At 49.6% G+C, this 26,107-nt stretch overlaps 1 protein-coding gene across 1 annotated transcript; it reads right to left on the bottom strand.

The window, feature by feature from the left end:
* Positions 1-6,901: 6,901 nt before the first annotated feature.
* KLHL25 (kelch like family member 25) lies at positions 6,902-25,588 on the bottom strand. The gene is made up of 3 exons (XM_082060587.1): positions 25,386-25,588; positions 13,039-14,868; positions 6,902-8,482 (listed from the first exon to the last, which is right to left on the bottom strand). Exon 2 carries the CDS (start codon positions 14,849-14,851, stop codon positions 13,082-13,084), a length of 1,770 nt encoding a protein of 589 aa, XP_081916713.1. The 5' UTR covers positions 14,852-14,868; positions 25,386-25,588; the 3' UTR covers positions 6,902-8,482; positions 13,039-13,081.
* Positions 25,589-26,107: the final 519 nt, after the last annotated feature.

Genomic DNA, 26,107 nt, shown 5'->3' with positions numbered 1-26,107 from the left:
GTTTTCTGCCCAGTTTATTTCCACACCTTTGGTATTTCTTCTGTTGACTTTGTTGCACTGAGGCTCAATGAATAGACATAACCATGACCTGTAATCATATGTTTCCATTACTTTTATCATCTGGATTCCAGTCTGCACCCACTGGGCTCTTTAATTTATTTTCCTTCTCTTAGAAGGTTCGCGTTTTGCTGAAGGGCATATGGCCATAATGATATCCAGCTCTTTGGGGTTTGTTCCCCCTTTGCACACGAGGCTTTTCATCTTTTTACGAGGAGGGGAAGTGTCACAGCCGTTTTCTCAGCCACTTCAGCCCCACAGGCTGAGACAAATGGCAGCCTGGTGGCTGCATGAGCTGTCTCATGGGGTTTCTGTAACCCGCCAAAATAGCTCTGTGTCTTTGGCAAATCCTGGACATGGGGGTTTTTATCTCATTTGGCCGAGGGAAAGAGAGGTGCTACGTCCCATCGCAGGGATGGGGAGAGAAAGAGGGTGTTTGCATGGACGATGCGGTGTGCTTTATCTGTTTCCACGTCCCCTGCAAGAGGAGGGTCAGCAGAAACGCTGTAACCAGCATCCGGGTCACTCCTCTCGCCTGGAGAGATGAAGGTAAGTCATGTTCCCAATGCCTGCAGACATCGGTGCAGGCAGGAGAGGGTGCCAGCAGCACAGCGCCGGAGCAGAGCTTGCTCAGAGCAGTGAGGAGCTGGCACAGAGACACACAACAGCTGGAGTTTCTCCACCATCATTTTCTTTTACCTGTAGATGCAAACATAGCTGTACCGCTATGGGACTTGAGCATCTTCTCCCTGGGCAGGAGGAGCAGGGAGACCTGCAGCCTTCATCCTCTCTGTATTGATTTTGAGGCAGAGGAATTGCTCCATTTCCATCTTACTATTTCACTTCTCCTCAGGGATATGATAGGGAAGGAGAGGGGATGCTTGAGGAGAATCAGATGTATTGATCAAATCATTGAGGTCATTGACACGAACACTACCTGGCGGTTTTGGGTTGTTTCTTAGCAGGCGTTGGGAAATGCCGACCCACCCTGCTGTGCCCCGTTAGCCAGCAATGCGCTGCATGTATTTTTCCACGCCTCTCAGGTCCGTGTTGCATGTGCTGTTCTAAAAACCTGAATCATGTCAACGAACTCAAACCTACGCCCTGTCACGCAGCACTTGCTTTGAGACGGGCAGCTCCCTGGGTGTGAGACAGGAGATGAAAGAGCTGGTTTATCTCGACGGCTGCTCAGTAGTCCTCATTTTATTTGCATTCCCATTCGTCCCAGCTCACCTATTTACTGAAGGGAATAAAAGCTTTCGCCGAACCGTCGGCTCCTGTGTAAGGTGTTTAAAGAGCGGGTTTTCCCATGTCCTCTCTTGGCTCTGCTGCCTGGATGCCCGACGGACGCACCGCTGGGTTACCCCAGGCTGCTATGAAACAAGGGCTACTTCTGCTGCTGGAATACAAGATGCTGCTGCTGGCAGTGCCCGTTTTCCAGGCTGCTGAGATAAAATGGGCATTGGTCATGGGAAGAAGAAGAGCATATTTACTGATAACAAGTCCTGTGTAGAAAAAGTAAATTCTTGCTGGGTAGAGGCCAGTGTGCAGAGCAAATAGGGCAATGTGACCTTCTCTGGTCCAGCACAGCACACACCAAACCACCCGTTTCCACAGGCCGAAGGGGAGCCTGGGCATGCAACACAAGTTGCCTTTGGCAGAGGAGGAAATGAAGGACCCCACCTCTCCAGGCCACCTCCACGTGGCAATTTGAATATCCAAAACCAGCTTTACACAATTTTGTCTGCAGTCCGTGCTCTGAGCCTTTATGACATGGCTAAGATGATGAAATGAAAGTTCTCCCCAGACGACACGGATCAATTATTCTAGATGATCCCCAAGCATCTGGTGTGTTTCTGAGCATCCCGAGTTTCTCGTCCAGCCCTGTTTTCTCCTTACCATTGAAGGGGTAGAGCAAAAGTTCCCTGTGCGGCCATGTGGTGACTCATCTGGACGTGGTTGGATTTTCACTGGCACCTTCACCTAAAAGGGGTCATAAAGGGCCCTTACGCTTGGATGGGATCCTAAAAGGCGCATTGACAGGCACAGGAGCAGCTCTTCAGAAAGACAGGTTAGTGGCACCTTTATCATTTGCCTTATCTGTGTTTCTCCTTTCCTGCCTTTGCTGGGTTCAGTCCCAGCGCTGGCTCCAGGGTGAGAAACTGGAGGTCTGGGAGGACACAGGTGTGAGCTGGGCTGGGGCTTGCAGACAGGCTGCTCATTCATGAAGGTTTTATTAAGAGAAGAAAAGGCAGAACACTAATTAGTTCAGTGAGTGAGTGAGATGTCTTGTGATCAGATACAAGGTGAACAGTAAAGGAATGACTTGCTTACCTTTGCCATAGAAGGCACCTGGGCGTTTGTTAATTAGTTAGAGGGATGTTAAACACTGCAACATGTTGATTTGTTTGGGTTAGAAGATGTTTAAATTAAGGAGAAAACAATATTTGATACTAGCAACTGATACGAGAGCCTGTATGTGTGCACCCCCAGCCCTTACAGGGATGGGCAGACCCAGTGAGTGTCCCTCGTGTCCCCACAAAAGCTGTCCCCACACCTCTTGAAGTACATCCCAAACAAGGCTTTGCTGCAGAGCCAGCTCTCCTGCTCTCTGCTACAGGGGTGCTCGGGGAAGGATGCTGCAGGTTTGGGACCGGGTGCCCCCACCCCACAGCCTGTACAGCCCTGTCCCGCTCTCCCTGCACCCTGGCGCTCCTTTTGCATTTCAACAACTTGTTCAATGGGGCTACAAAGAGCAATCTGCACTCTTGGCTGGAGGACATCCTGGTGCCTCATCCAGGCACCCCCAGTGGGATGGAGCTAAAGTTTGTTTTCTCAGGGCTGAGCCCCAGGAGTGTCCCTGAGGGGGCTTATTTAAGTCCTTTTACTCTCTCTTCTCTTTATGGTCTGTCCCTTGCACAGATGTAGTTCAGCTGGCAGTTCCCAATACCCCCTGACCTCTCGCCGCAGCCTGGCGTCTCTCCCTTCGGCACTCAGCGTCTCCAGACGCTCGCTCTTTCCCCTTTCACTAAAGAGCTGCTTCTCACCAGCCACATCTTTCCAGTGAGCCTAATTAGACAGGAGCCTAATTAGAGCCAAGCAGGAGTGGTGAGTCATTAGCAGAGAGCCCTGTGGGAAGCCCGGGAGTAGTTTTAAGCCCGGCGGGCGGCAGCGTGGGCAGAGGAGAGGGCTGGGAGGCAATGGGCGCTCTGCTGGGTGCAGAGAAGCAGCCGTCAGAGGGAAGCAGCTCCTGTTTGCGTGTGCGTGTGTAATTCCTCCAGACAGTGACCCAGAAATGGAGTGATGGGTGTTTCCCAGCCTCCCTGCACCTGCCAGGGAGCCAAGCAGCAACACGCCGCAAGCCCCGGTGCCGCTGGTCTCGCATCAGGGCAGGGGATGTCTGTCTGTCCTACCCAGCCAGCGAAGTTAGAAACCAAAACAGCTTTTCCTGGTGGCCCTTAAGCCTCTTTTTCCTCCTAGTTTTGTTTCTACTCATTGCTTTTAATACACAGCTATCCCCCACAATGGGACAGTGACAGTGTCCTGGGGACAGGTTACCTGCTGGGATGGAAAAAGAGTGTAAGGGGAGCAGAAAAGGGCAGAATTGCAATGTTTTCTCTGGACGGAGCGGCAGGACAAGGGTGAGGTGTGATGCTGGGACTGAGGTGGAACTTTCTATCAGTGATTAAATCATGTCCTGGGTAAAGTGCCTGCAGCTCCTTAATGAGCACAAGTTGTGCCATTCTGGCATGGTCCTGGACCGTTCCTCAGAGGGAAGGCTTCCTAGGAGAGCTGGAACTGAAAAACCACAAATTACTATATTCCTGAGCTCCATGGTGCCTTGGGGATGTCAGGAAGAATGAAAGGACACATGGGCTAGCCAGGATCAGCCCTCTTGAACCCTTCCCCCATCTTCATTTGGCTTGGGGGCCCACAAATACAGAGGGGTCCTTGTCCACGGCGTCTGTGAGACGCAGCCATCAGTGGTGCAGCGTGCGCTGGGGAAGTGAGATGTCCAGGGGCTGACAGCGTGAAAGCCAGGCTTTCTTCCCCCTAATTGGATTTGTTATTCAGCCGAGAAACACTGAATGGCTTGGGTGGGCTCCGAGCTTGCGATTTCAGTGAGGAAGTCGGGACGCTGTGGTAAAGTAGGTCACACTGCTGCAAACAGGGTTGATGGTTTTGCACAACGGTCGATGATGTTAAATAAGGAGGTGGTGAAATGGAAAGAAAAGGGAGATTGTAAGGAGGAAAGGAAAAAATGAGCTCAGCCTCCGCTATTCACTCCCACCAGGAGTCCCCAGCACAGGGTCCCATCTCAGCTGCCCCAGAACTGCTCCCTGTACCCGGAGGGAGTTCTGCACTAGAGCAAGAGGGATTGGGCCCAGTTCAAATTTCCAGTTGGTTGTGGGGAGCTGGGGGCAATGGTTTCTCCTGCTCCTGGAAGCTTAACTTCATTCACGAGCAGCGATTCCTGCGGAGGCAGTTTGTGAGCCTGGGGCCGCTTCAAAAACTGAAGTATGTTGGGTTTATCCCAAGGGAGAAGGTGCGTGGGAAATAGGAAAACAATTAGACATGGGACATATCACAGGGAGCATGTGCAGTGCTGGGGCATTTATTAACAAGATGACAAGCCAAGGACAGGAGTCTTCAGTGCTTTGTAGAGATGTGGATGAATATGAAAGCATGTTGGATGGCTGGAAAAAACACTCCTCCACTCCAGCTATGTGTTTAAAATGCCAGAGCCAGCCTCTGGATAGATGTGGGGCTTCCTCAGACACCGGAGGTATTAAATCACCAGCTACTCTGCTTTTAATTGACTCTAGTGACAAAGAGAGAGCAAGCTCAGATTATCATTCCCTGTAGGGCTTCAATAGTGTTATTTCAAGGGCAGCTGGGGTCAGGCTGGGAAAAGGCATATTTAAAAACCATGAAGATATGATGGGTTTTCATTTAAATGAGACATAGAAGTTGCAGCCTTTGGCATCTGGGGAGGTTTGGCACAGTCAGTCCCTGGGGATGGAGGTCCTGAGACCTGGGCAAGGTCTGGTCCCTGCCCAGTCCCACCTCAGAGCATCTCCATGCCCTCTCCTCCCAAATGCTTTTTGGAGGATCAGGAACACCCTGTTAACAGAGCTGGGGAACCAAGATGGAGAGAGCCCGTGGGCAAGCTCCCGACCAGGGCAAAGGGTGGGCAGGAAGGCGTTGTGTCCTGTCCAACCTGTGGCGGTGTGGGACAAGCCCACCTTTGGTGGCCCAGGTCTGCCAGCAGCAGTTTGCTGCCATGCCTGAGTTTGACCTTGCATGTCCAGCAGATTTACATGCCAGGCTCCTGGCTGCCTCATAGGGAAGAGCTCTGAGATCCCAACACCTGCAGCAAGGGTTGGCAACAGCATATGGGTAAGTTTCCCAAGAGCTTGGGAATGTACAGTCCCTGTAATGTCACCAGACTAGACTCTTGCCCAAGTGCTCACTCCCAGACAGAGCTGAGCTTGACCTGCTGAGATGGCTAAAAATGTCTTTTAAGGAAGCAAAACAATTCATGTTTACATTTCTTCCCCTGTACCTTCAGTTAAAACCCAGCCCCGCTGTGGCTGTAGCTTTATTCTGACTGTTACATTCATTTCTGTCTCCCACTCCCCTTTTACTCTGGTGCTGCTAACCAAGAAACCTTTGTATTTTGCATCACATTTAATTCCATAGCAACAAGTTGCTGCTGTCACAGCAGCTGCTGATTGCTTTTGAATTGTCTTTCAGGCAAGCTCCAGAAAAAAAAAAACACAAAAGAGCAGGTCTTTGCACGGTTCATATCAAAGCTAGTGAGTCGCAGAGCCTCCGGAGCGGGTATTTAAAGTCCCAGAGTCCCACATAAAACCTGAATCAACAAAACTGAAAGGGATTGCATTCACGCACTCCCCTCTCTTTTTTTCTCTCCTGCCCATCAAACAGTAATTTCTTCCCTAAATTGGTTTCCCAAAGGGTTCTTTAATGAGTTTTCCCGTGGAGCCTTGCACTCCTGTCTGCCCAGCCCGTGTCAGCTAACACAGCTGCCCACCCAGCTCCTGCAGGCACAGAGACGTGTTCTCAATCTCCTTTACAGCTCAGGAATGAGACCGTGCATAACACCCTTAGGAAGCTTTGCTTCCCAAGCCCGCCAGCCCTCCTGCTAGTAAGAAGAGGTAAACATGAATTTGGTCCCAGCCCTCAGCAAAGCTGGAGCTGCTGGTCTCGTAGTGCAGGAGAGCCCAGAGCCATCGCAGAGCAGGGCTGGACCAGCCCCCTGCTCCTCTGGGATGGGGAGAGATGTACAGAGCAGATGTGGGAACAGGAGCCCCAGCTGGAAAGCCCATCTTGCCTGTCCATGGGCCCCTTTCTTAGAGCTGCAGCAGCCAAGCGAAGGAAAACAAGGAAAACAGAAGTATAATTTTTTCTCATCTTTCTTACAAATTACTGGCTCTCCCTGCAGGAGTATGGCTGTGTCTGGGTTGGGCCTGCTTGACCTATTTGGCAGATATTAGTGTTACAGACTTGAAAGTTCTAAAATTGTGGCATGATCAAGTGAGAGCAGCTGTGGAGAAGGAGACACATGGTGTCCTCAGGACATGAGGAGCCCTGGACTTCATTCTCAAATCTACCACTAACCTCAGACAAGACACTTGACATTGTGCCTCAGTTTCCCAAGCGCTGAAGCAATAATAATTACAGCTGGGCTGGTTGCTTAGGAGGTTGTTTGTGACCTGCCACACTGAGTGCCAACCCTGTTATTAGTCTTCAACCCTATTATTAGACCTAAATCCAACTTGCTTAAGAATGAAGACTCCTGTGAAAAACACACAAACAGTTTCCCAGATCATCATTTTTATTAAAGTTCACAAGCAACTGAAGGAAAAAAAAAAGGCGACTAGAAAATGTAAATAAACGTCATTCAGAGCATCGCAGACGGGCTGTGCATAAAGTATATTCTTCCTGGCAGCAACAGGCGCTCGCTGTTCCGAAAAGACCATTGTTGTTTGAAGCCATGTCAAGGCTTTTCATCGCATTGCATCATTCAGCTGGCTAGGCTTCAGCTTAACCTAATCCAGGGGTGAAAGGAAAGCCTAGTGTATCTGCAGGGCCAGATCTGCCACAGAGGGAAACGGGATGCTGGGGCGCTGCAGGACCAGTCTTCAGCGGTAGCCAGCTCTGGAAGAGCCCAATCAGGAGCTGCATCCCTGGATCAATGGTCAAAATCCGTGTGCCTTCCTCCATAGTGTGAATGAGAAGTCACTCGGACTGGCAGTTCTTGCATGAGTAAAACCAAGTACAGTTGCCAGCCAGCATGCGTGGATAACCTGGGGCAGCTAAAGCTCAAACGCTGGTGGGCAACATGCAGCCAAAAACGCTCGCACCTCTGCATGGTGAAGCCGGGATGCATGGTGCAGCAGGAAGGAGGGGATCCCTCCCCAGCCCACCCTGCCATGCTCCCCTAGTCCACCTGTTTTCCCTCTGAGACCCTCCTAGAGGCAAGATGCTCCCTCCCAAGGCGCGAGCTCTGCCCCGCTGCACCTCTGTTTCTGCTGCTCATTTGCTAATTACTCCCTCACCCACGCGCTGCTCGGTGGGGAAACTCAGAAGACCGGCTCTGAGCACGCAGCGGGTTTTATCTGGTGAATATCTCGGCAGCGGTGCCGGTGCCTTGGCACACTCACAGAGCCGCCGTGTTCTTCCCAGCAGCTGTGTGCCGGGAGCTGCCTGGCCTCTGACCGAATCACAACCGGCTGCGGTGAGGAAAGGGGCAAAAAAGAAATATTAAAAGGCCCAAAGTGCAAAACAAAAGGCACCTGCCCTGTTTCACCGTGGTACCCAGCACTGTTGGCAGCCGTCCTGAGCTCCCACGCTTTAATGTTTCGACAGCCATTGCCGGAGCGGCCAGAGGATCGAGAAAGCCAGGTAGGCTTAATCCCTTTTCCCTTTAAAAAACACTTTCAAGTCACCCAAACATCAGCCATTCCCAATGGTAAGTTCATTGCCTTTAAAAAAAAAAATTAGTATCTCTTAGCCCCCCCAACCAAGTGAGAAAAAGCACCTAATGGCTCCCCAGGCCGTGCTTGCTGAGGGATGTAGTGGGTGCGCACCCTCTATCTCCCCAGTCCTGTTGGGTCACCAGCACCCATGAGACGTCCCTGTGTCCCTGTACCCAGCCCCAGCCCAGCAGCCAACACTCCCAGCTCCTCGCTGTCCCCGTGCAGTGGCCAGTGGCGGGGCTGGGTGGCCCTTTGTGCCACCACAGCACGGTGCTGGTGGCAGGGCCGGTTGTGCCTCCTGCTCCTGGTGCCTGGAAGGGATGTGAAAGGCTCTGTGGAGTCCTGGGCAGGGAACAGGAGGGAACTCGTTGACTGTGTTGGCTCCAGCAGTGAGACAGGGGACGTGGAGGTGACTCTGGCACCTGGGGAGGGAAAGAGAAAGCTCATTAACAGCTGCGATGCTCAGCTGAGTGCACCCAGGGGAACACCAGAAAAGGGGCTGCGCGTTGGCAGCTATTGGCCTAAACCCCCACCCAGACTGCAAGGATGGGTAGGGGTGGAAAGCAGCTGGTTTGTTTGGGGTTTGGGGTGTGCTTTGCTTTCGCAGGAGAGGGGAGAGAGTGGGTGTTCAGCTGGGGAGGGCTCAGAGCACCAGGGAGCCAGGAAGAGCTGACCAGGAAACCTCTGTGGATGTGAGAAGGGAATGAAACATTTAAAGAAATTGAGTTTATTGAGTTTTAGCTTTTTTTTTCTTTTTCTTTTTTTTTTTAGGGCAGAGAGGAGGGCCCAAGAAGTGGAACAGAAAAAACAAAAAGACCCTTTTTCTCTTTTTCCACCAGTTGCTCCAAAACCATCGGTACAACTGACGTTTCCAAGGGGTTGATTAATCCAGTCTGGGGCCGAGCTCAGACTGCACAAGTTTCCATCTGCCCAGGGTTAGGAAAAGCCTGATTTTCATCGACTTTCCTCCCCAGGCCAGCCACTCCCTTCCAACGCTGCCTGATAAACTGGCTTCAGAGACAACCAGCCACTTGGAAAGAGCAGCAGCAGCAAAAACTGTACTCCCTGTTTATCCAGCCTCGCTGTTATGTGCATGCAGATGGGTTTTCCTAGGAGCCACTGAGACAAACCAGCTGTGACTTTGTTCCAGCAATACCAGTGAGGTTTTTAACAGGTTGCAAGCAACAAATCCAGCAGCACACAGGTGAGCTGTGGCATTTCGGAGATGGGAGATCATCTTGCGGTTGGTTTGTTGGGTTTGTTTTTTTTTTTTAGGCTGTTTTTTGCAGGCACCCAGGGCTTTTGCATGGGAAGATGTCCGGCTGCAAGCAGGGCTCTGCAGATGGAGCCAGGAATGATGCACAGCAACAAAACCCTGCGGATTCTTGCAAGGTAAAAGTTGACCAAGTGCAACTTCACGTGGAAGGGACGCCAGACCAGGCAGCAGTAAAACCGTCTTTGCAAAAGGCTTGTTATCTAAGCTGTAATTAAACACTCAGGAAAAGCCACTGAACAGATCTGACGCCTAGTGTGTGGTATCAGAATAGGGTTGTGTGCCTGGCTTGCTGCCTAAATCCTTGCAGGAGCTTCAGGGCCAAAGATCAACCTTTAGGTGCCAGAAGAGCCTCAAAAACCCACAGCCTTGGCTGCTCAGCACTGATCTAACAGCAGGCACCAGCTGCTGGTGTCACCCCACAGACCTCACAGGGGCTAAACCCACCAAAGGGCTCTTGTGGGAGCCACAAAATGGGCTCTGAGCCCATCATCTTCTTGTCCTCAGCTGGACCATGCAATATGTAGCTCCTCAGTCCCCAGTGACCACCCCAAACCCCAGCTGGAGGCTCCTCTCTCTGCTCCAAGCCCATCTGTGACTCCGCTGCATGAAAATTATAGCATCGCACAGGACAGATCATTTGGAGAAACCACTTTTAATTTGGAGACAGGCAGCTTGGAGAACCTGTTCCTGATACAACCTGGTCACCTCCTGGTATGTATAGAGTTGTCCCCATCAACTGTCACTGCACAGGACTCTAACAGAGCACCCTGCATTGTATCCCGAGCTCCAGGCTGGGCTTTGCTTCTGTTTATAAACACAGAGTCTTTATTAGTTGAGTTCTAGTATTTTATTTCCCTTTTGTAATGATTTGCCTCCTTAGGGCTCCACCACCACGGGTGGGAGGAGACTGGGCTTTCACATTTCATATTGCTAAGCACGCTTGATCCCTGGAATTAACTGCCTGCAATAAGCACTAAATTAATGTCACACAGCACCCTTGGCAGGGGCACGGGGACCTCTGCTGAAAGGCACTCTGGCCCCAGCTGGGAAGGGTGAAGGCCAGGGCCTCCAGAAAACATTTCCAGCTGATTAGTTTTATGCTTAAATGAAAAGCAGGCTCGGTGTTTTACAATCAGCACTTTTCAAGGATGCATTATTTGGTTTTCAGGGCTGGTTTGAATGCAAGTGCTGGCCAACCTGCCTTCTGGGTGCCCCTTCTTGAAGAAGGATCCCATAGGGACCAAACCAGGTGGTGCGGCAGAGACCTCACACGGTGGGAGCTGCAAGCCAGAAGATCCCTCAGCCAGAGCCGCTGTAGGATGATGGAGGAGTTGCAGAACGCTATAGCCAGTTACACCAGTTCCTGAGCCCAGTTTTGGCACAGGTGCAGCAAAGACAGCCAAGGTAAGCACGTGGGATGTGGATGGTACAGTCTGGCCTTCACCCACCAGTCTTGGTGCTTTATTTAAGGAGCTGTCACAGTATCTGAGGCCATAACAATACCTTAGGGTTTTTTTTTTTTAAACAACAACAACAACAACAACAACAAACCTCTAGGAAAATGAAGAGACAGTCTGTCTGGCAAGAACGCATACAAGTATATTTTAAATTCTTCTTTCAACCAATGAGTGGAAGCAAAGCCAAAAAAGCATATAAAACCCTCACATAGTGACTTTTCACCAGTTTCATTTGCAGGTTGGCATATTATATAGTTCCTAGTTTTCTTGTCCTTGTGCCAGGCTCCAGCTTACAGAGGAAAAAGATACATAACCCCTCCAAAGTCATTTATTAGGTCTGAAGAACTCACAAAGAGTACAGAGGAAAAAGGTAAGGGAGGAAAATAATATCTCTGTGCCTTCAGAGACTCCTTTTTATTTGGTGGCTGAAGAATCAACTCCTACCTCTAAATATTCCATATTTCTATTCCCACCAGTGTGGCTGGTGTTGAGCTTTAATATTCAGATGCATCTGCTACCAGAGAAAATTAATTTTCAGCTCTAGGATGGCTCTTAAAGGGAGGCCCCATTGACCCGAGCTGAAAATGATGGAGTCCTCACACTCTGTGCTGCAATATTTAATAGCTGAGTGGCAGTTAATTAGATTACTGAGCCACTGTGACAGATGCTAGGCAACGCCTGAGGAGGAGATTTTGGAAAGGCCATTATCTTCCAGTGCTGAGAAAGCTCTGAGAGATCTCATTTTAACCCTTTCTGCTCTTGCCCTGCCCTCACTGTGGTCCAACCCATGTTAAAACCAGGTGTTTCGCAAATCAAAGACCAGCATAATGCTCTGGGTGCTTTTTTTTTTTTTCCCCACCTGAGAAAAGCAAGATGGTCACGTTGGACAAATGCCTGGCAGAGGTGCCAGGAGCTCCCCCTCCCTTCCCAGCTGGCATCAAAAGAGATGATCAACTGGGAGATGCCAGTAATTTCCCCCGCTGGGCGATTCCCAGGCGCACCAACCACACCGAGGGGGAAGCAGGGAAGCGAGAGGGTGGTAGAGGGTTTGGGCAGCATTCTTTCCTCCCTGTATTAAGTGAAGTGGATTTTGATGAGTCTAGGGAAGAATTTCCCTCCCCACAGTCTCCACCTTCCAAAGAAAACTGTAATGAATGTTGGCAATCCTGCCCCCACCCATGAGGATTTCCCAGCTCCTTCAGCTAATTGGGAGGGAGTCTCCAACCAGCAAAGAAGGGCTGTGTGTGTTGCGGGCCCTGTGAAACCCGCAGACTGAGCTACAAGAGATGTTACAGGCTTCCTGGGAAGGTGATGCTATCCAAGTGCAGCCTGTATCAATACCTGCTTTCACAATGCAAGGTGAGAAGAGTTTTTGGCCTTTGGCTGGCCAGCTGCATCTCAGCACAGATTGGTGAAGACGTGCAAAGTTCTATGGCATGAAACTGGTAACCAGAATGGCAACCAAACATCCCATTGGGAGGGAGACAGGAGGAACCAACAGCCCTGTCTGAGTGGCATTGCAATAGCAACTTCCCTGAATACACAAGGGCACCAGAATGAAAGAGGACGTCATGAGTTTCCACCAACTTTCTTATTCTCACACACCCCAAAACGCTGATAATCACATTCTTCTTCTGGTTACAAAACCCCTCCCCCCCCCACCAGATGTCTCAGAAGTTCTGATTTAATAAGCAACAGTTTGGATGTTAAATAAACACCACGACCATCAAATGCACTGTGGCTTCTAAGCTTCTGCTCCTGCTACCCACTGAAATGTAAATAGAGAGCATGAAATGAGATTCAGGATTTGCTGGCATCCCAAAGGTCACTTGCCTACATATTCATCAGCTCCGAATCAATCGCCTTGATACCCAGCAAAAATATTGAACTCCTGAGACTTTTTCCAAAGCACTTGTTGCCCAAGGATGTCCCAGGACTCACATGCAAGTGCTTTTAGAAACCACTGCTCCTTCAAGTGCATGGGGACAGGATGTTTTCTATGGTGATAGCCGTGGAGATTGCTCTTCAGATACTGAGGGGACCATCTGGAAACAAGAGAAACCTGGGAGCTAGCTATGACTTCCAACGTGGTAGAGCTGATTACCCTTCTCTGGCCTTGCATCTCACCTTTAAATGCTCCCTTCTCAAAATGCGTGAGCAACCTAGAATCTGTGGCATCAGTGTGGTGCATGGGGATGCAATTGAGGTGAGAAAGCAAGTTTCAGTTTAAAAGGTGGAGACTTACCTTATTGACCTCCTGGATACAAGCCCCCAGTCCCTGACCCTCATCATGATGGCAAGTGCTTCCAGGTGCTGACAAACGCTGTGGGGATGAGTGAGTAAGGCACTGTGGTGATACAGTTCCACGTGTCTGATGTAGGGTCATAGCAGTCCAGCGTTTTGCACCTCTGAGTCCCAAAATAACCCCCCACCACATAAAGTTTATTCCCCGAGGCCAAAGCGTGGCATGACATGCGCTTGGCTGTCATGTCTCCAATGCGTGTCCACTGATCTGTTTCGCAGTCAAAACGATAGGCAGATGCTGCTGTGAATTCTGTGTCTCCCCCCATGATGAAAATCTGGCTGCCCAGGACAGCAGCTGCCGTGTAGCGCCACGGCTGTGGGCATTCGGCTTTGATCATCCACCGATTTGCAGCTGGCTCGTAGCACTGGACTTTGGACACCATGTCTCGGTGAATGCTGGTCCCACCAAAGACAAAAAGCTTGAGCCTGGCGCTCACCACCGCAGCGTTGCTCACTCCATCTCTCAAAGGAGCCACCATGGTCCATTTGTTGGCTATGGGATCGTACTTCTCTACTTGCTTCAAGGAAACAGAAGGAGATGCAGGAAAGACTCCAGCTACTGCAGTGTGTCCACCAACCACGTACAGGCAGTTTTCCAGTTCAGCTGAGCCATGTCCAAACCGAGCTATCAACATTGGGGCAGCTTTTGACCATTCCTCATGAACAGTGTCATACACCCACACATCTTTTGAGACCCCATTCTCCGAGCCTCTGCCTCCAGTGATATATACTTTGCAGCCGATGGCACAGGCACTAAACTCCTTCCGTGGACTTGGCAGGTCTGCTTTGGGGATAATTTCCTTTGCTTTGTGATCCACTTGGTAGATCTTATCACACATGAAGGTCTGTCCTCCCAGGATCAGCAAGGTGTGCCCAGCTTTGCGAGGCCTGGCACATGGACTGGTGACCACCCCATCATTCTGGAGGATCTTCTTCTTGCACTGAATAGCTTCATCCAAGACAAGCTTGTTCCTTTCATCCACCATGATCAAGTCCTCACAAGCCAAGGCTTCCTTGAGACATTCAGAGGGAAGCAAGGCCAGACGAACATTCCTCAGAAGTTCTGGGAGATACGCCTTCCGCTCATCTAGATCATATTTCACCCACTGGATGACAGCCTTAAAGACCTTTTCTTCATCCTCAATTTCCAGCTCATCACTGGAGATGAGGTCCAGCAGAGTGTCCTTGGAAAGGTTGTTGAAGTCCTCACTCTTGTGAACAGTCTCAAAGTTGACCAAGCACATCCTCCAGGAGAGCTCATAGAGCCGCCGGCACTGATGAGCATCCGAGAGCAGCATCATGCCCAGGCAGTTGGAAGGGTAGAGGTTCTTCTCCAAGAATTCAGCCGCTGCATCTCGGACATCATGGAACTGTAGCATGTCTCCAGCCTCCAGGAGGGACTCCGCATTCTCCTCGTTGATGATGATGCGAGAGGAATAAGCAAAGTCCAACAACAGCTCCAGCACTTCTGGGTGGAGGCTGTCATGGAAGTTCACCTCATCATCCAGGCTCTCCCGGAGGCCATTGCTAAACATGGCTTCAAAGTATCTGCTGGAGGCGGCCAGCACTGCCCGATGACACGGGAACGACCTGTTCCCTGCCCAAAGGGTGACATCAGTGAACATGCGGTGCTTTCGCAGGGTGTTCAGATGGGACAAGACGCAGTCTGGGTGGGAAGCTTTGTGAAAAAGCAAGATGTTCATGGAGCCGGTACTAGTCCGGGATTTACGGTTCTCGTGGACGCTGACCGACATGATGACAGACCTCTTGCCTGCAGAGAAAAAAACAAAACAGAAAAAACATTATTCTCTTGTCCTTACATGAAGGATATATACTATCCAACTCTGGTCCACCTGAATGAACCTCAAATGTGAAACAGCAGGTGCCACCCCAGTGCTCCTGCTCTGCGGGTGCTCCCTCACCCCGGCTTGCAGAGCCCGTGTCTCCTGCACCCTCACATCCTCCAAAAACCTAAATTGGGCTTAGCGGGGGGGAAGGCAGAGGGAGGTGAAGGGGGAAATTCTGCACTTTGGTTTCAGCAACAGAGCAACAGATGAAGCAATCAAAACCCAAACGTGACGGTAAATTGTCTCAACAGCCCCTCGAGGGTGTTGGCAAACCTCAGAGGAGTTATTTTTCCTTAGAAAACAGCACTAAGAGAGCAGCATATCCAGGAGAAAGGGCACTGGTCTGTTCTTGGCTCAGCAGAAATCAAGTTTGGCTTCTGATTTTCGTGAAGATTATTGTAGGTTTAGGAAAGGCAATTGCTACTGGTTTTATTTATGGAATATTTAACTACCAGCACAAGCCAAAAGTTTTAAACAAATTTTACCAAACCTTTTCATTGTAGTTTTTGTTGATAAAACTTACCAGACACTTCATGTGACTTAAACATTTTGTAGGACTGATTCTCATCAGAGAATAAGACAAAAGAGACAGCTAAATTATGCTTTTTAACAGACAGGCAGAAGCAAACACAAGGCTTTTATTAGATACTATTTCATTTCAGTGCTACCTGATATCCATCCTTGCTGTGGAAGAAAAAGCCTTTGGACTAATCAAATTAATAGTACTTAATAAAATGCAAGTCACTTGCTCCAAAATATTTTAGCCAGCTCTGTTTTGTCCCCCATGTAACTAAAGCAGACAGACAGATAATCATAGAGCCCTCTCTTATAGCAGAAAGTCAGTACTGAAGCTGGTAGCACAACTGCCCTGAGGTTTGAAAAATGAACCCAAAAAAAAAAGAAAAATGGGGTCAGCCTCCACTATTGGCCCCCGTGACAGCACACACAGCAAAGACACCACAGACGCTGCACTAGATGATGATTATTTTTCAGTAAAAGCGGGTGGGTAGCCCGATAAATGAGCTAAAGATGTGGACAAGTCTCAGAGATCTGCGGGGTCTGAACTGTGCCAGGAGCGTTTTGGTGCTCGGGGCAGGGAGGACCCTGTTGGGATGCGCAGGAACAGCAGGGCTGCTGCCTCCAGCTCAGTGCCCGCCAACACAAGGCAGCCATGAGAAAGGGCTACAAGCTGGTAAAAGCAGGCCCAATTCACAGGAAAAAGGGGTTGCTTGAGAAACCCTATTAATCCCTGCTACATCTTCTCTCTCACCCAGGAATACTTTTCTATCCCTTTCCTACCCTTCTTCCACAAAACACTTAAGTTTTGCTTTGCAGGCTCGAGACACCAAGGCTGAAATCCCATGGCATCCCACTCCAGCCACCTAATTGTTTAGAAATGAGTAATTAGCTACACAAATACAGTTGGGGAGGGGTTTTGGTTGGGGTTTTTTTGTTGTTTGGTTGTTTTTTTTAACTTGCTCTTTGCAGCCCCTAGTGTCTCAAGGACGTTCTCCCCTGCAAGCACAAGGTCTACAGATCAGCCCCGTCCTGCCCAGCTAAGCTGAGCTCACTGCCCTCACCCCAGCCCAGCACTTGGGGTCCCAGTGGAAAACACAAAACACCGAGAGAGGGGATGTGGCTCTGCCAGGCTGCTAGGGGGGTCACAGCCTTGACCTGGGGGGGACCTGGACCTGCACAAGCCTCCCGTGCTCCATGGGTGGATGACCCCGAGCAGAGGTGGACGGGCAGATAAGCTGCCCAACTCACGCTTTGATCACATGCTTCCTACCTCTTGCTTCTCCAGCGCCTCCATAAGAGTCTCAATTTGACAAACAGTTGTAGGTATGTCCTTCCTTCCGTACCCCTGCCTTTAATTATTGAGGTTGGTCCTCCCGAGGCCGCTCACTCATTCCTCATGGCTGTATTGCAGTCCAGGGAAAAGGTCCCTCCAGGCTTCTCTGTCCAGAAACAATAGCTTGCCCAAGCAGCCACAACTCCTGCTCAGCCTCTGCGCCAGGCAGCAGCATTGCTGCAGTATTGGGGTTAGATATGTGCATGGTCATCACCAAAATCCCTGCAGCCTGGGGCTGAGGCCACCAAGCTCGTTCCACCTGGGATTGGAGGCTGTGTGTAATCATGGCTCCGAAAACGGAAGGAAAATGCCATTGTAGAGCAGCACTTTGAAGTGCATTTGAGGGAAAAATGCTTTCCAACATCTACACACAGCACAGGGACAACACTAATTTAAGAGGTTATATGGATTCCAGTGCCAAAGTTCTATAACGCCAAAGTGAGGAATACAAATGAAACATTCATGAGTGTGCTAAAAGCTATTGATTTAGGTCCCTACTCCTACAACCTCAGAAACAACTCTGACACTACTGCTTGCTTTGCTTGCAGCTCAGGTCAGCTATTCAATGTTAACCTTTGATTTGCTTACGAGAAAAAATTAAGCAATTTATACAGGACAGCTACAGAAACAAACAAGAAGATTGCAGGAAGGTAGCATCATTTTTTCTGACACTAAGATTAGAAAAGCCACTACACGGAATGGAAGGGGCAGGTCATTTAGAAATGAAAAATGTCTATATAAAAGCTGCAGAGCCACTTCATATATACACACATACACATATATAAAGTATCTCAGGCTTCCAACATCAAACATCTTGCCCAAGGCACTGGGTAACCAAATAATATTTCTACCCAACATTGAAGAGCATCCAGGGAATAAGTCAGCAGGTTCCAGTCCCCATCAGGGCTGCTCTCCATATCACCTCATCCCACTACGGGCATCAGCTGGTCCCTAGTACAGCTGCAAGCCTGAAAGCTAATGAGGCCACAGCCCCTTGAGTTGGCCTCTCTTGGAGCCAGGTTATGACACTGGACATCACTGGTCACAGATCACCTGGGCTACCCAGACCAGGAACTTGAAACTAAAGCAGCCTCTGAACTCTGGTCTGCAGCCATCTCACCAGCAAGGCTTGCTTGTGGTTTTCAGCAGCTTCCAAAACAGCTTGTTTTGATGACTTCTTGAATGCTACCATAGCTGGGCACAAGCTGAAAAGTGGCAGGCTCTAATTCTTCTCCTCACATTCACACCTCGGTGCGCCTCTTGGTCTACCAGAGAACTTGGCATCATCCCACCCATATCAGATGAACAGAAACTGCCAGCAGCAGCTATTTCATCGGATGGGTTTGTCCCAAAATCTAGAAGCCTTATGAATCTCAGAAGCCTGTAACTAAAAGGACTGTCTACATTTTTTCATGAGGTGCACAAACGTGTGCTTCAATTTAAATGAAGTTTAACTGCAGCGATGAACAGGCTGGACCTGAGCTCTTAGGCACTTCTCAGCAGCAGATGCATGCAGCTCAGAATTTGTCCCCCACTACATTACTCATTTCCCTTATCAAGCTACTGAGCTAAAGAGAAAAAACAGAACTGCTCAAAATGAGGAATATTTTACACAAAGAAACCTGTCAGTGGCTCCTTCCAAGCTCCCACCTGCTCTGCAAGAGCTGAGGGGGTTATCAGAGCTCACAGCTGCATTCTCCATCACGCAGGAAGCTATCACCAGAACAGACCTGTCAACGCGAATAGCAGAAGGCATGACCTGAACAAACTGGGTCTGGGATTCCTCCACACTGAATTCATTTTTTTCCTTCAACAGGCAGCTATTGAAAAAATAAATATCTTCTGCACAGCCTTTCAGAAAGGTCTTGCCGCATGCAGAGGCAGACGATAACCCTTATTCCATATGGATGAGGGCAGAAGGGCATCAGCTTTTTGACAGCTATCCACTGCTGGCTATAGTATTCCCCTGGCTGTCTGTAGCCTTTGTACAGCAGATATAGGAAAGACAGGACCTTCCCAGCAGAGGAAGATAACGGCACTTTGGAAATGCTTCCACTCACCCACACAGGGCAGACAGCAACCCAGAAGAAGGGTAGGAACTGGCTCAGAAAGAAGACACCCCTCATATCTCAGCTTATGAAGAAAATACCCCAGCAGTCTCTCTGGACAGGACAAAGCTGACAAAGAGAACAAGGGGATGAACCGAAACCACAGAGCTGGCCAAACTCCAAACCCAAACAACAGCCACAGTTACCCTGCGTGAGCACCTCTTGCTCCCTACAAACCACGTCTCAGCAGAAGGCTGTTCCTCCCAGGCTGGTGGGTCACCACATCAGAGTCCTGCTACAGGGAGCTGGTATGGATCACTTAGTAGAACCTCAGGAAATGCTCTATTACCTCTTGAAAAACCCAAGGAGCTTGTAGAATATTGGATACTCCAAAGCTATATCAGCCTCCAGTCTCCAATCACAAAACAAATGCATAATAGAGGACAGCTCAGAAGGACTATTGATACATGGACTACGTTTAGCTGGGCCTGGGGTTCCCCTCTTCATCTTAAACCAGCAGGTTGTCCACAAATCTCCAATTTAATTCATTATCTGCAGGGAATCATCAGCTGAGAAGCACCTTCCTTTCAAGAGAACAATATTTGAGAGTGAATAAGATGTTCCCCCGTGGGACTTCAGGGGGATCAAGAATCATTTCTGCTTAGAAGAGCAAAACTACAGGATTTATAAGTGTTCTCCCGAGAGTGTAAAGGTTGGCTAAACACCAACAAAGAGCCCAAATCCCATGAACCGAAGCTTGTACTTTCTGTTTGCCAATCAGACTTTCAGAGAAGCAGCAAGCAGAACATGTTTCTTTTTGCCCCACTCAACCATGAATTATTTAAAGCTGTAAATAAGTAAATAAAAAGAGCAGTAAGGTTCCCCACTGGCTCAGCTCAGAAGACCTGGAAGAAGCTGCTCATGCTGCAGCAGAGATTCATGCCTAAGCAGTCAGCCATATGGGCCCTCAACATACGGACCACACCACAACCTACAGCCACTCCTTCCAAACCAGAGCAGACCCACCTCAAGCAGCCAGTGACGGCTGCTTTCGCAGGAAGGCAGGCATAATATTCATCTTTATTTTCTCTCCAGTTTTACAATATCAACCCTTTGGGGTGAAATGCTGTCTTGAATTCAGCCAAAGTTCAACTTCCCCCTGGAAGTGGTGGGATAAATTCTCTATCCATTAGTGCCATGTGGGCTCACTTGTCCCGAATATCTGCACCTTTCCAACACCTTCACGGACTCCACTACCATGTGCTTAGGCCAGCAATGGCATCCCAGGACAAAATTACTGCCATAAACAGCCAATTTTCCCCCTTCTACCACTGTACAGAGTAGCAAACTAGAAATCTAAAGATTTCTAAAGCTCTTTGCAAAGCTGCTTAAGAGAAAAAGCAGTGTGGCAACTCGGTGTCAAACACACACACCGGATACAACTGTGTTTCAGATGCAACTTCCCAGCACTAGAGACCATCAAAAGGTTTGAGAAGGGGGAACTATTACATGTAGGCATTCACGTACTCACAGACACAGCCCGAGCTTCAAAAGCAGAAAAAAAAAAAAAACAAACAACAAAAAACAGGAAAAGATAATGGGGGAAAGAGACAGAAAACAAGAAAGGGGAAGGAACAAACATAAAGATGTTTGCAGATGATGTTCATGTCGTTGCATAACACAGTGGACTATCAGGTATACAGCCCAGAGCTGCTTGAGATACTCGATACTAATAAGGCTCTTCTGTAAAGAGTGCTTGAGATGAAAGGAATTAAAATAGCACCTGGCATTCAGTGCTGCAGTGCACTTGCTGAGCGTGGAGCTTGGGCTGCTGCCAGGTGGGCAGCAAAGGACCTTCATTCGCAGCATCGTCTCGGCTCTGCCCACACTCCTGTGTGCCTGGATGCAGACTTTGCTCTCTAACAAATCGGGTTCATCTCCAGCAACTCTGGTGAATTTAGTGGTTTGTCTGTGTCAGCCAAATTCTTGTCTTCTTCAGAATGACTAACGCAGCAAAGATGCAACTGTGAGTTTGTACGCTGGAATTCGGGCAACGTAACTCTGCTGTGAATCAGAGGGTATCTCCGTAACAGAGCTGGATTTGGCCTTCCTGACAAACTCTCCTTGTTTCATCATATTTGCAATTGGGAAAGCAAAGGAAAGACAGTCGGCCCCAACCCCCCCAAGTGCAGAATTTCTGATCCTGCCCCATCCGTTGATAATGGAAGGCATCCTTATCATTTCTTCTCATTTTCTCACTTTCTAGTCTAGCCTGTACATCCTAGACGGAAAACAGAGAGACCATGTGAAAGGCTCCTTCTGTTGGCTCAGACAGAAACTGGGAGGTTTTCCAAGCCTAATTCTGTAGGCTCCAGGAGATCAGATTGTCTGGAGAAGGTCCGGGCATGTATCTGAACGTCAACATGCTTACTAAAGCAAAGCTGAACTCAGAAATTCAGTCTGTCCATCACTGCTTCATATCCCATTCTCACTAGTACCCACCACTCCTCCCTTTAAACCTGTGCTCCGCTCTGAGCCCAAAGCCACCACAAGAATCTACTGAATGCCACTTATAGCATAGAAAACAAAAGCAGCATTGCCAAGCTGTACCAATTAGTGAGGTTCTTGTTCTATCTTGCAAAAGCACTAGGAAAAGGGGCAGTAGTGCCTCAAATCTATAAGACACAAACTAATCTGAGCCAAAGTGACCATTTTCCAACCAAAATAAAAATGTCTATAGGAAATAAGCTTTGCATGCAATACAGGCAGTTTTATTTGCAAATCAGGTATTGGACTTGTTACTCTGCAACTGAGATATTCCATAAAGCTTCTTGAGCTACCTATGAGGCAATCAAACAGTTCATGCTCACCACTAAGCACATTGGCTTTGCAGTTCCTGGGAATACCACACCTTCCTACAACCACTATCCAAATCGGGATAAATAACGCTTTTAGCCACAGTTCAGGCTCCAGACAATAGCTTTTCATTGCTACGCCTTAACCCCAGCGGATCTTTTCAGAGCCCGTGATTCATGTCAGAGGCTGCTGTGGGGTTTTGTCCTCCCCGCCTGCCCTCTAGCTTCACCAGTGAATAAATCCCATTCTGCCAAATCAATCACAGTCGCTTTGCAAAATGAATGAGGGGCTGCAGAGAAGGCAAACGAGTTTGCAGTCCCGTCTCCCAAATTATACTCAAAAAGCCTCCAGAATGGAAACAATCTACTTCATCACAGTATCTACCCCAGCCCCATCTGGGCAGAATAAAGTCCTTTTCAAGCAAGCCAACTTGCTAATGTGCTGCAAAGGCAAAAGGCCTTTGGTACTTCAAATATGAGGAGTGGAACCACATGCCACTTCCCAGGGAGAGTTTAGACGATGAGATGCGGTATACATCAAATTAATGCCAGAATAACCACTGCAGCTGCTGACTCCAGAAAGCACATTCAGATCCTCCCACTCTTTGTGCACTGTGCCCAGCTCCCAGCTCTGAGGTTGGCAGAGCTGACTGCTCCGATGGTCAGGCTAACCAGAAAGCCCTGCTACAAACACTCACACCAAACAGGTCTGTCTGCCTGCTGTCAGGACAGGATTTCAATTTTTTGTCTGGCCAGTTAACCTGGGCTTTTATTTTGTCTTCCCCATTCCCCTGCCAGGCAGGAGATCCTGGTGCAATTGCCAGGTTCAATTTGCAGAAGCTCATTTAAAATTCCGACCAGAGTTCAGAACCCTGGAGGTGGGAGGCCCTTGTGCCTCCTGCATGGATTAGCCCCTGATGTTGATGGGCACAGAGAACGGCCGTTCCCAGCTGGATTGTAAAGCACTGATGGATAATAAAGGGTCTGGTGATGCACAACAGGGTATTGCTCATTGTTCAGCTTGACAACAGTATAGTCTACCCTGGGCATCTATGCTTGCATCACAAGCAAACCAGAGCGATTGCCTGTGTGCTACAGTAATAAATTTGCATCGCCACAATCTGACAGGCCATCATATAAAACTGGTAGTCTCTGCAAAGTCTAATGGTCAGCAAGCAGACAGTGGTTACGGGACATGCAACGTTCTCAGGCTCAAGTGATGGGGGGGAAGACAGAGCAGCCTGCACTGGCTGGAATTATTCTAATAGCCACAGTGGGGATATAAAGTTGATAAGCAGAGACAGACCGATGTGATGGTCGTTAAAGGTGAGGCCAAGGGGACTTGGGGCGGCTTGTTACAGTTAAATGCTTTCCTAGCTGGCGTTCCTGCAGCCACTGTTTTAAGCGATGCCAGCTAGATTCGCTGCAATTCAATCAGAGTCTATAAAAGATGTGAGTAAATCTGCTCCTCAGTTCAAGTGCTGACACTGCTTCTTGAAACCTGCCCCTTTTCCACAGTCCCTGAGCATCACTGCCACAGACACCCGGGGCCAGCTCTGCCCGTCCTGCTACACCTCCTCCTGCCCAGGGCCAAGGCCCTGCTCAGCACCCTGTTTTGCAATGCTGCCCATCCTCTCCCACCTCCACAGATGGCCACATCCTGCCCTTCCTGTTCCACTCACCCACCCCACAAACATTGCCTAAAACCTCCTCCACCTGCAAGGGGCTGGACCTGAACTCCTGCAGGCTTTGGGGAGCGGTTGGTTACCACTGTAGGGACAAAAATGGTATCATAATTCACACATATGTACACATAGATATGCACACACTCCTTGTCCCCATCCTGGGCCATGTCCAGCACTCGCTCCAGCACTGGAGGGACCATATTGTGTATCACACGCTCATTTTCACACATTTGGGGTACGTGTCATGCAGCATCTTGTCGTCCGTTCCCAAGTCTTCACAAGTTTCATTTGCCTAGATCCTTCAGTCGAAGAATTTTCAACTGGCCTTATCTCCTCTCCAAAAACCACATCCAAGGCACCATCCTCACTGCGCGAGTTACTGAGTTCGTTGAACCTACCCCAAACATGCTTCCCATACATGCTGAGGCAGAAGGACTTGGAATAATAATCCCCAAATACTTGAGAAAATAAACTTCCTATCCTTATTTTTTTTTGTTCACGTTCCCTGGCACTGAAGCTGCTTACACTCTCTTGTGTCCATTTTACGATGCAACTAATTTGCTTCTGCAGCACATTTCACTCTGGTTTTAGTCCTGAGAATCTTGTGCTCACCCCACACCTTCCCACTGCAAACTCCCCCCTCAAGTGCTTCACTGACTATACAGAGCCTTATCACAGAGATAAAGCAGAGCAGATGGTTGGGGTTAAAGACACAAAAAGAGACAAAATGCATCTTCAGATAAGATTTGATCTGAGGCAGCAAACAGGACAAGGAAAACAGATAGGCCCCAGAAAGGGTCGTATCTCACTAAGGAGTCTGACCCCTCGAGAGACGAGCAAAGAACACAAACTACATGAGAGTTCAGACGTAGTTTACACCTACTCTGAAGAGAAACTATGACCAGATCCGCAATCAATAACACAGCTGAGTTAACAGCAGCAGCTGGTCACCACCAGAAACACGCCGTGTGTGCTACAAACGTCCCGAGTTGCTTTTAAGTTAAGTTCAGTATAAACAAGCGTCACAAGATACTGGAAGGAAAGAGAAGACAAGCGAATTGTTAAAGTATAAAGGTTAAAGAGTTGTTTGCTTTTTTTTGCTGGGGCTCTGGGTCTGTCCAAAAGTACATTTGGAGGAAGACTACAAAAGCTACGCCCCATGGCTCCCTGACCAGGGAAGTGACTCCAGCAGATCGCAAGCGAAGATGACACACAGACTGCCAGGAAAGCAGAAACCAGTTTTGGAGCTGGGGCTCTCTGTATAAACAGTATGAAACACTTAGGTGTGCTTATGAAGGGCTGAGGACAGAAGATTTTCCAAGCACAGACTGGGCTAGGTTAAGTTCCCTACCCCAAACCCTCTAAGTGCAAGTGAGTAGATTAAAAAAGTAAAGGAAAAAAAGGCAACTAACAAACCCTCCTGTAACTTTTTTAAATGCAAAGGGGCCTCTCAGGATAGCAGAAAGACAGAGAACAATTTTTTCTCCTCTGACAGCTCAGCTCATTCATACAAACCTGCCTGCTTCTCTAGGCAGGGTTACTTGCACTGATTTCATCAGAAAGGCTATAGAAGTTATGGCCATTAAAGAACAGTTCTGAGATCTGTATGTACAAGAAGGGGGAAGAAAAAAAAAAAGCCAATGCCACTTTACTTTCATATTTTAAAAAATGAATAGCAGCTTTTTTATTTTTTCTTTTTGCCCTTTTTTTTTCTCTTTTATTTAGAAGAGAAAGGCTCTTCACCTCCCTGAACATTTCCCCACCAGCTTTCCACGCCTGTGAAACTTGCTTACGAAACACGATGCTCTGAAACCCCAGGCAAGCCCCGGGGCCGGTGCCCGGGGCGGCGGGCTGGGTGCTGGAGGATGATCTGCCGCCGGGCCGACAGGTCCCTGCCCTCCCCCGGCTCTGAATCCCTGCAGAAGCAAACCCGGCCTTCCTAAGCGGGGCCAGAGCCGCATTTGCAAGCTGCGCCTTGAACCCAAAGCTTAGAGAACTCACCGTCTCTCTCCGCGTCCGGCCGAGCCGAAACCTCCGGGAACCCCGAAGCGCCCCAGCCCCGCGGGGCGCCCTGCGGGGAGCGGGGAGGGAAGGAGGGCGAGCAGGCGGGCGGCTCCGTGCGGAGCGGGGCCGGTGCGGGCGGCTCCCGGCCCACGCGTGGAGCGCAGCGACGCGCTCCCTGGATACACTGTTACCGGCGGGTGGAACCGGCCTCGCGTGGGACTCGGGGGCGGGGCCGGCTGCCGCCGTCGCGGCCAATCAGGGAGCGCCGAGAACGTGACGTGCCTCTCCGCTTCGCCCCCCTGCGGAGCGGTGCATGGGAGGGGGCGGGCGCAAGCGGAGAGAAACGACCAATAGAAGGAAAGGAAAGCGGCTTGGGGGAGGGACGAAGGCAGCCCGGAACTCCCCGGGTCCTAAAGCCCGCCTTCCCCCGTTCTAGTCCTTCTCCCCCCGTGGGTGCGTTGCAGCCCCCACGCCGGGCGGTTTGGCGTTTCCCGGAGGGTTTGTGGGGGTCCTCTGAGCTGCATAACTGCCGGAACTGCCTTTCGGCCTCGCGTGGAGGCACCCGTGACACCCTCCTTCCCCTCTGACCCTGCAGGGCCTTTGCCCCCTGAGTCAGAGCTCTGCTGGCCCCTGCCAGGCTGCTCCCGCTGCCCCCGCGGCAGGAATCGGGCTCCCAGCTCTATAGGTTGGGCACGATCGGCACCTCACGGTGCGTTGTC

The sequence above is a fragment of the Streptopelia decaocto genome (genome assembly GCF_964273445.1).
Source record: "Streptopelia decaocto genome assembly, chromosome: 9".
Classification (NCBI taxonomy): domain Eukaryota; kingdom Metazoa; phylum Chordata; class Aves; order Columbiformes; family Columbidae; genus Streptopelia; species Streptopelia decaocto.
The sequence above is the reverse complement of the archived record's forward strand: the minus strand, read 5'-3'. Positions and strand labels throughout refer to the sequence as shown.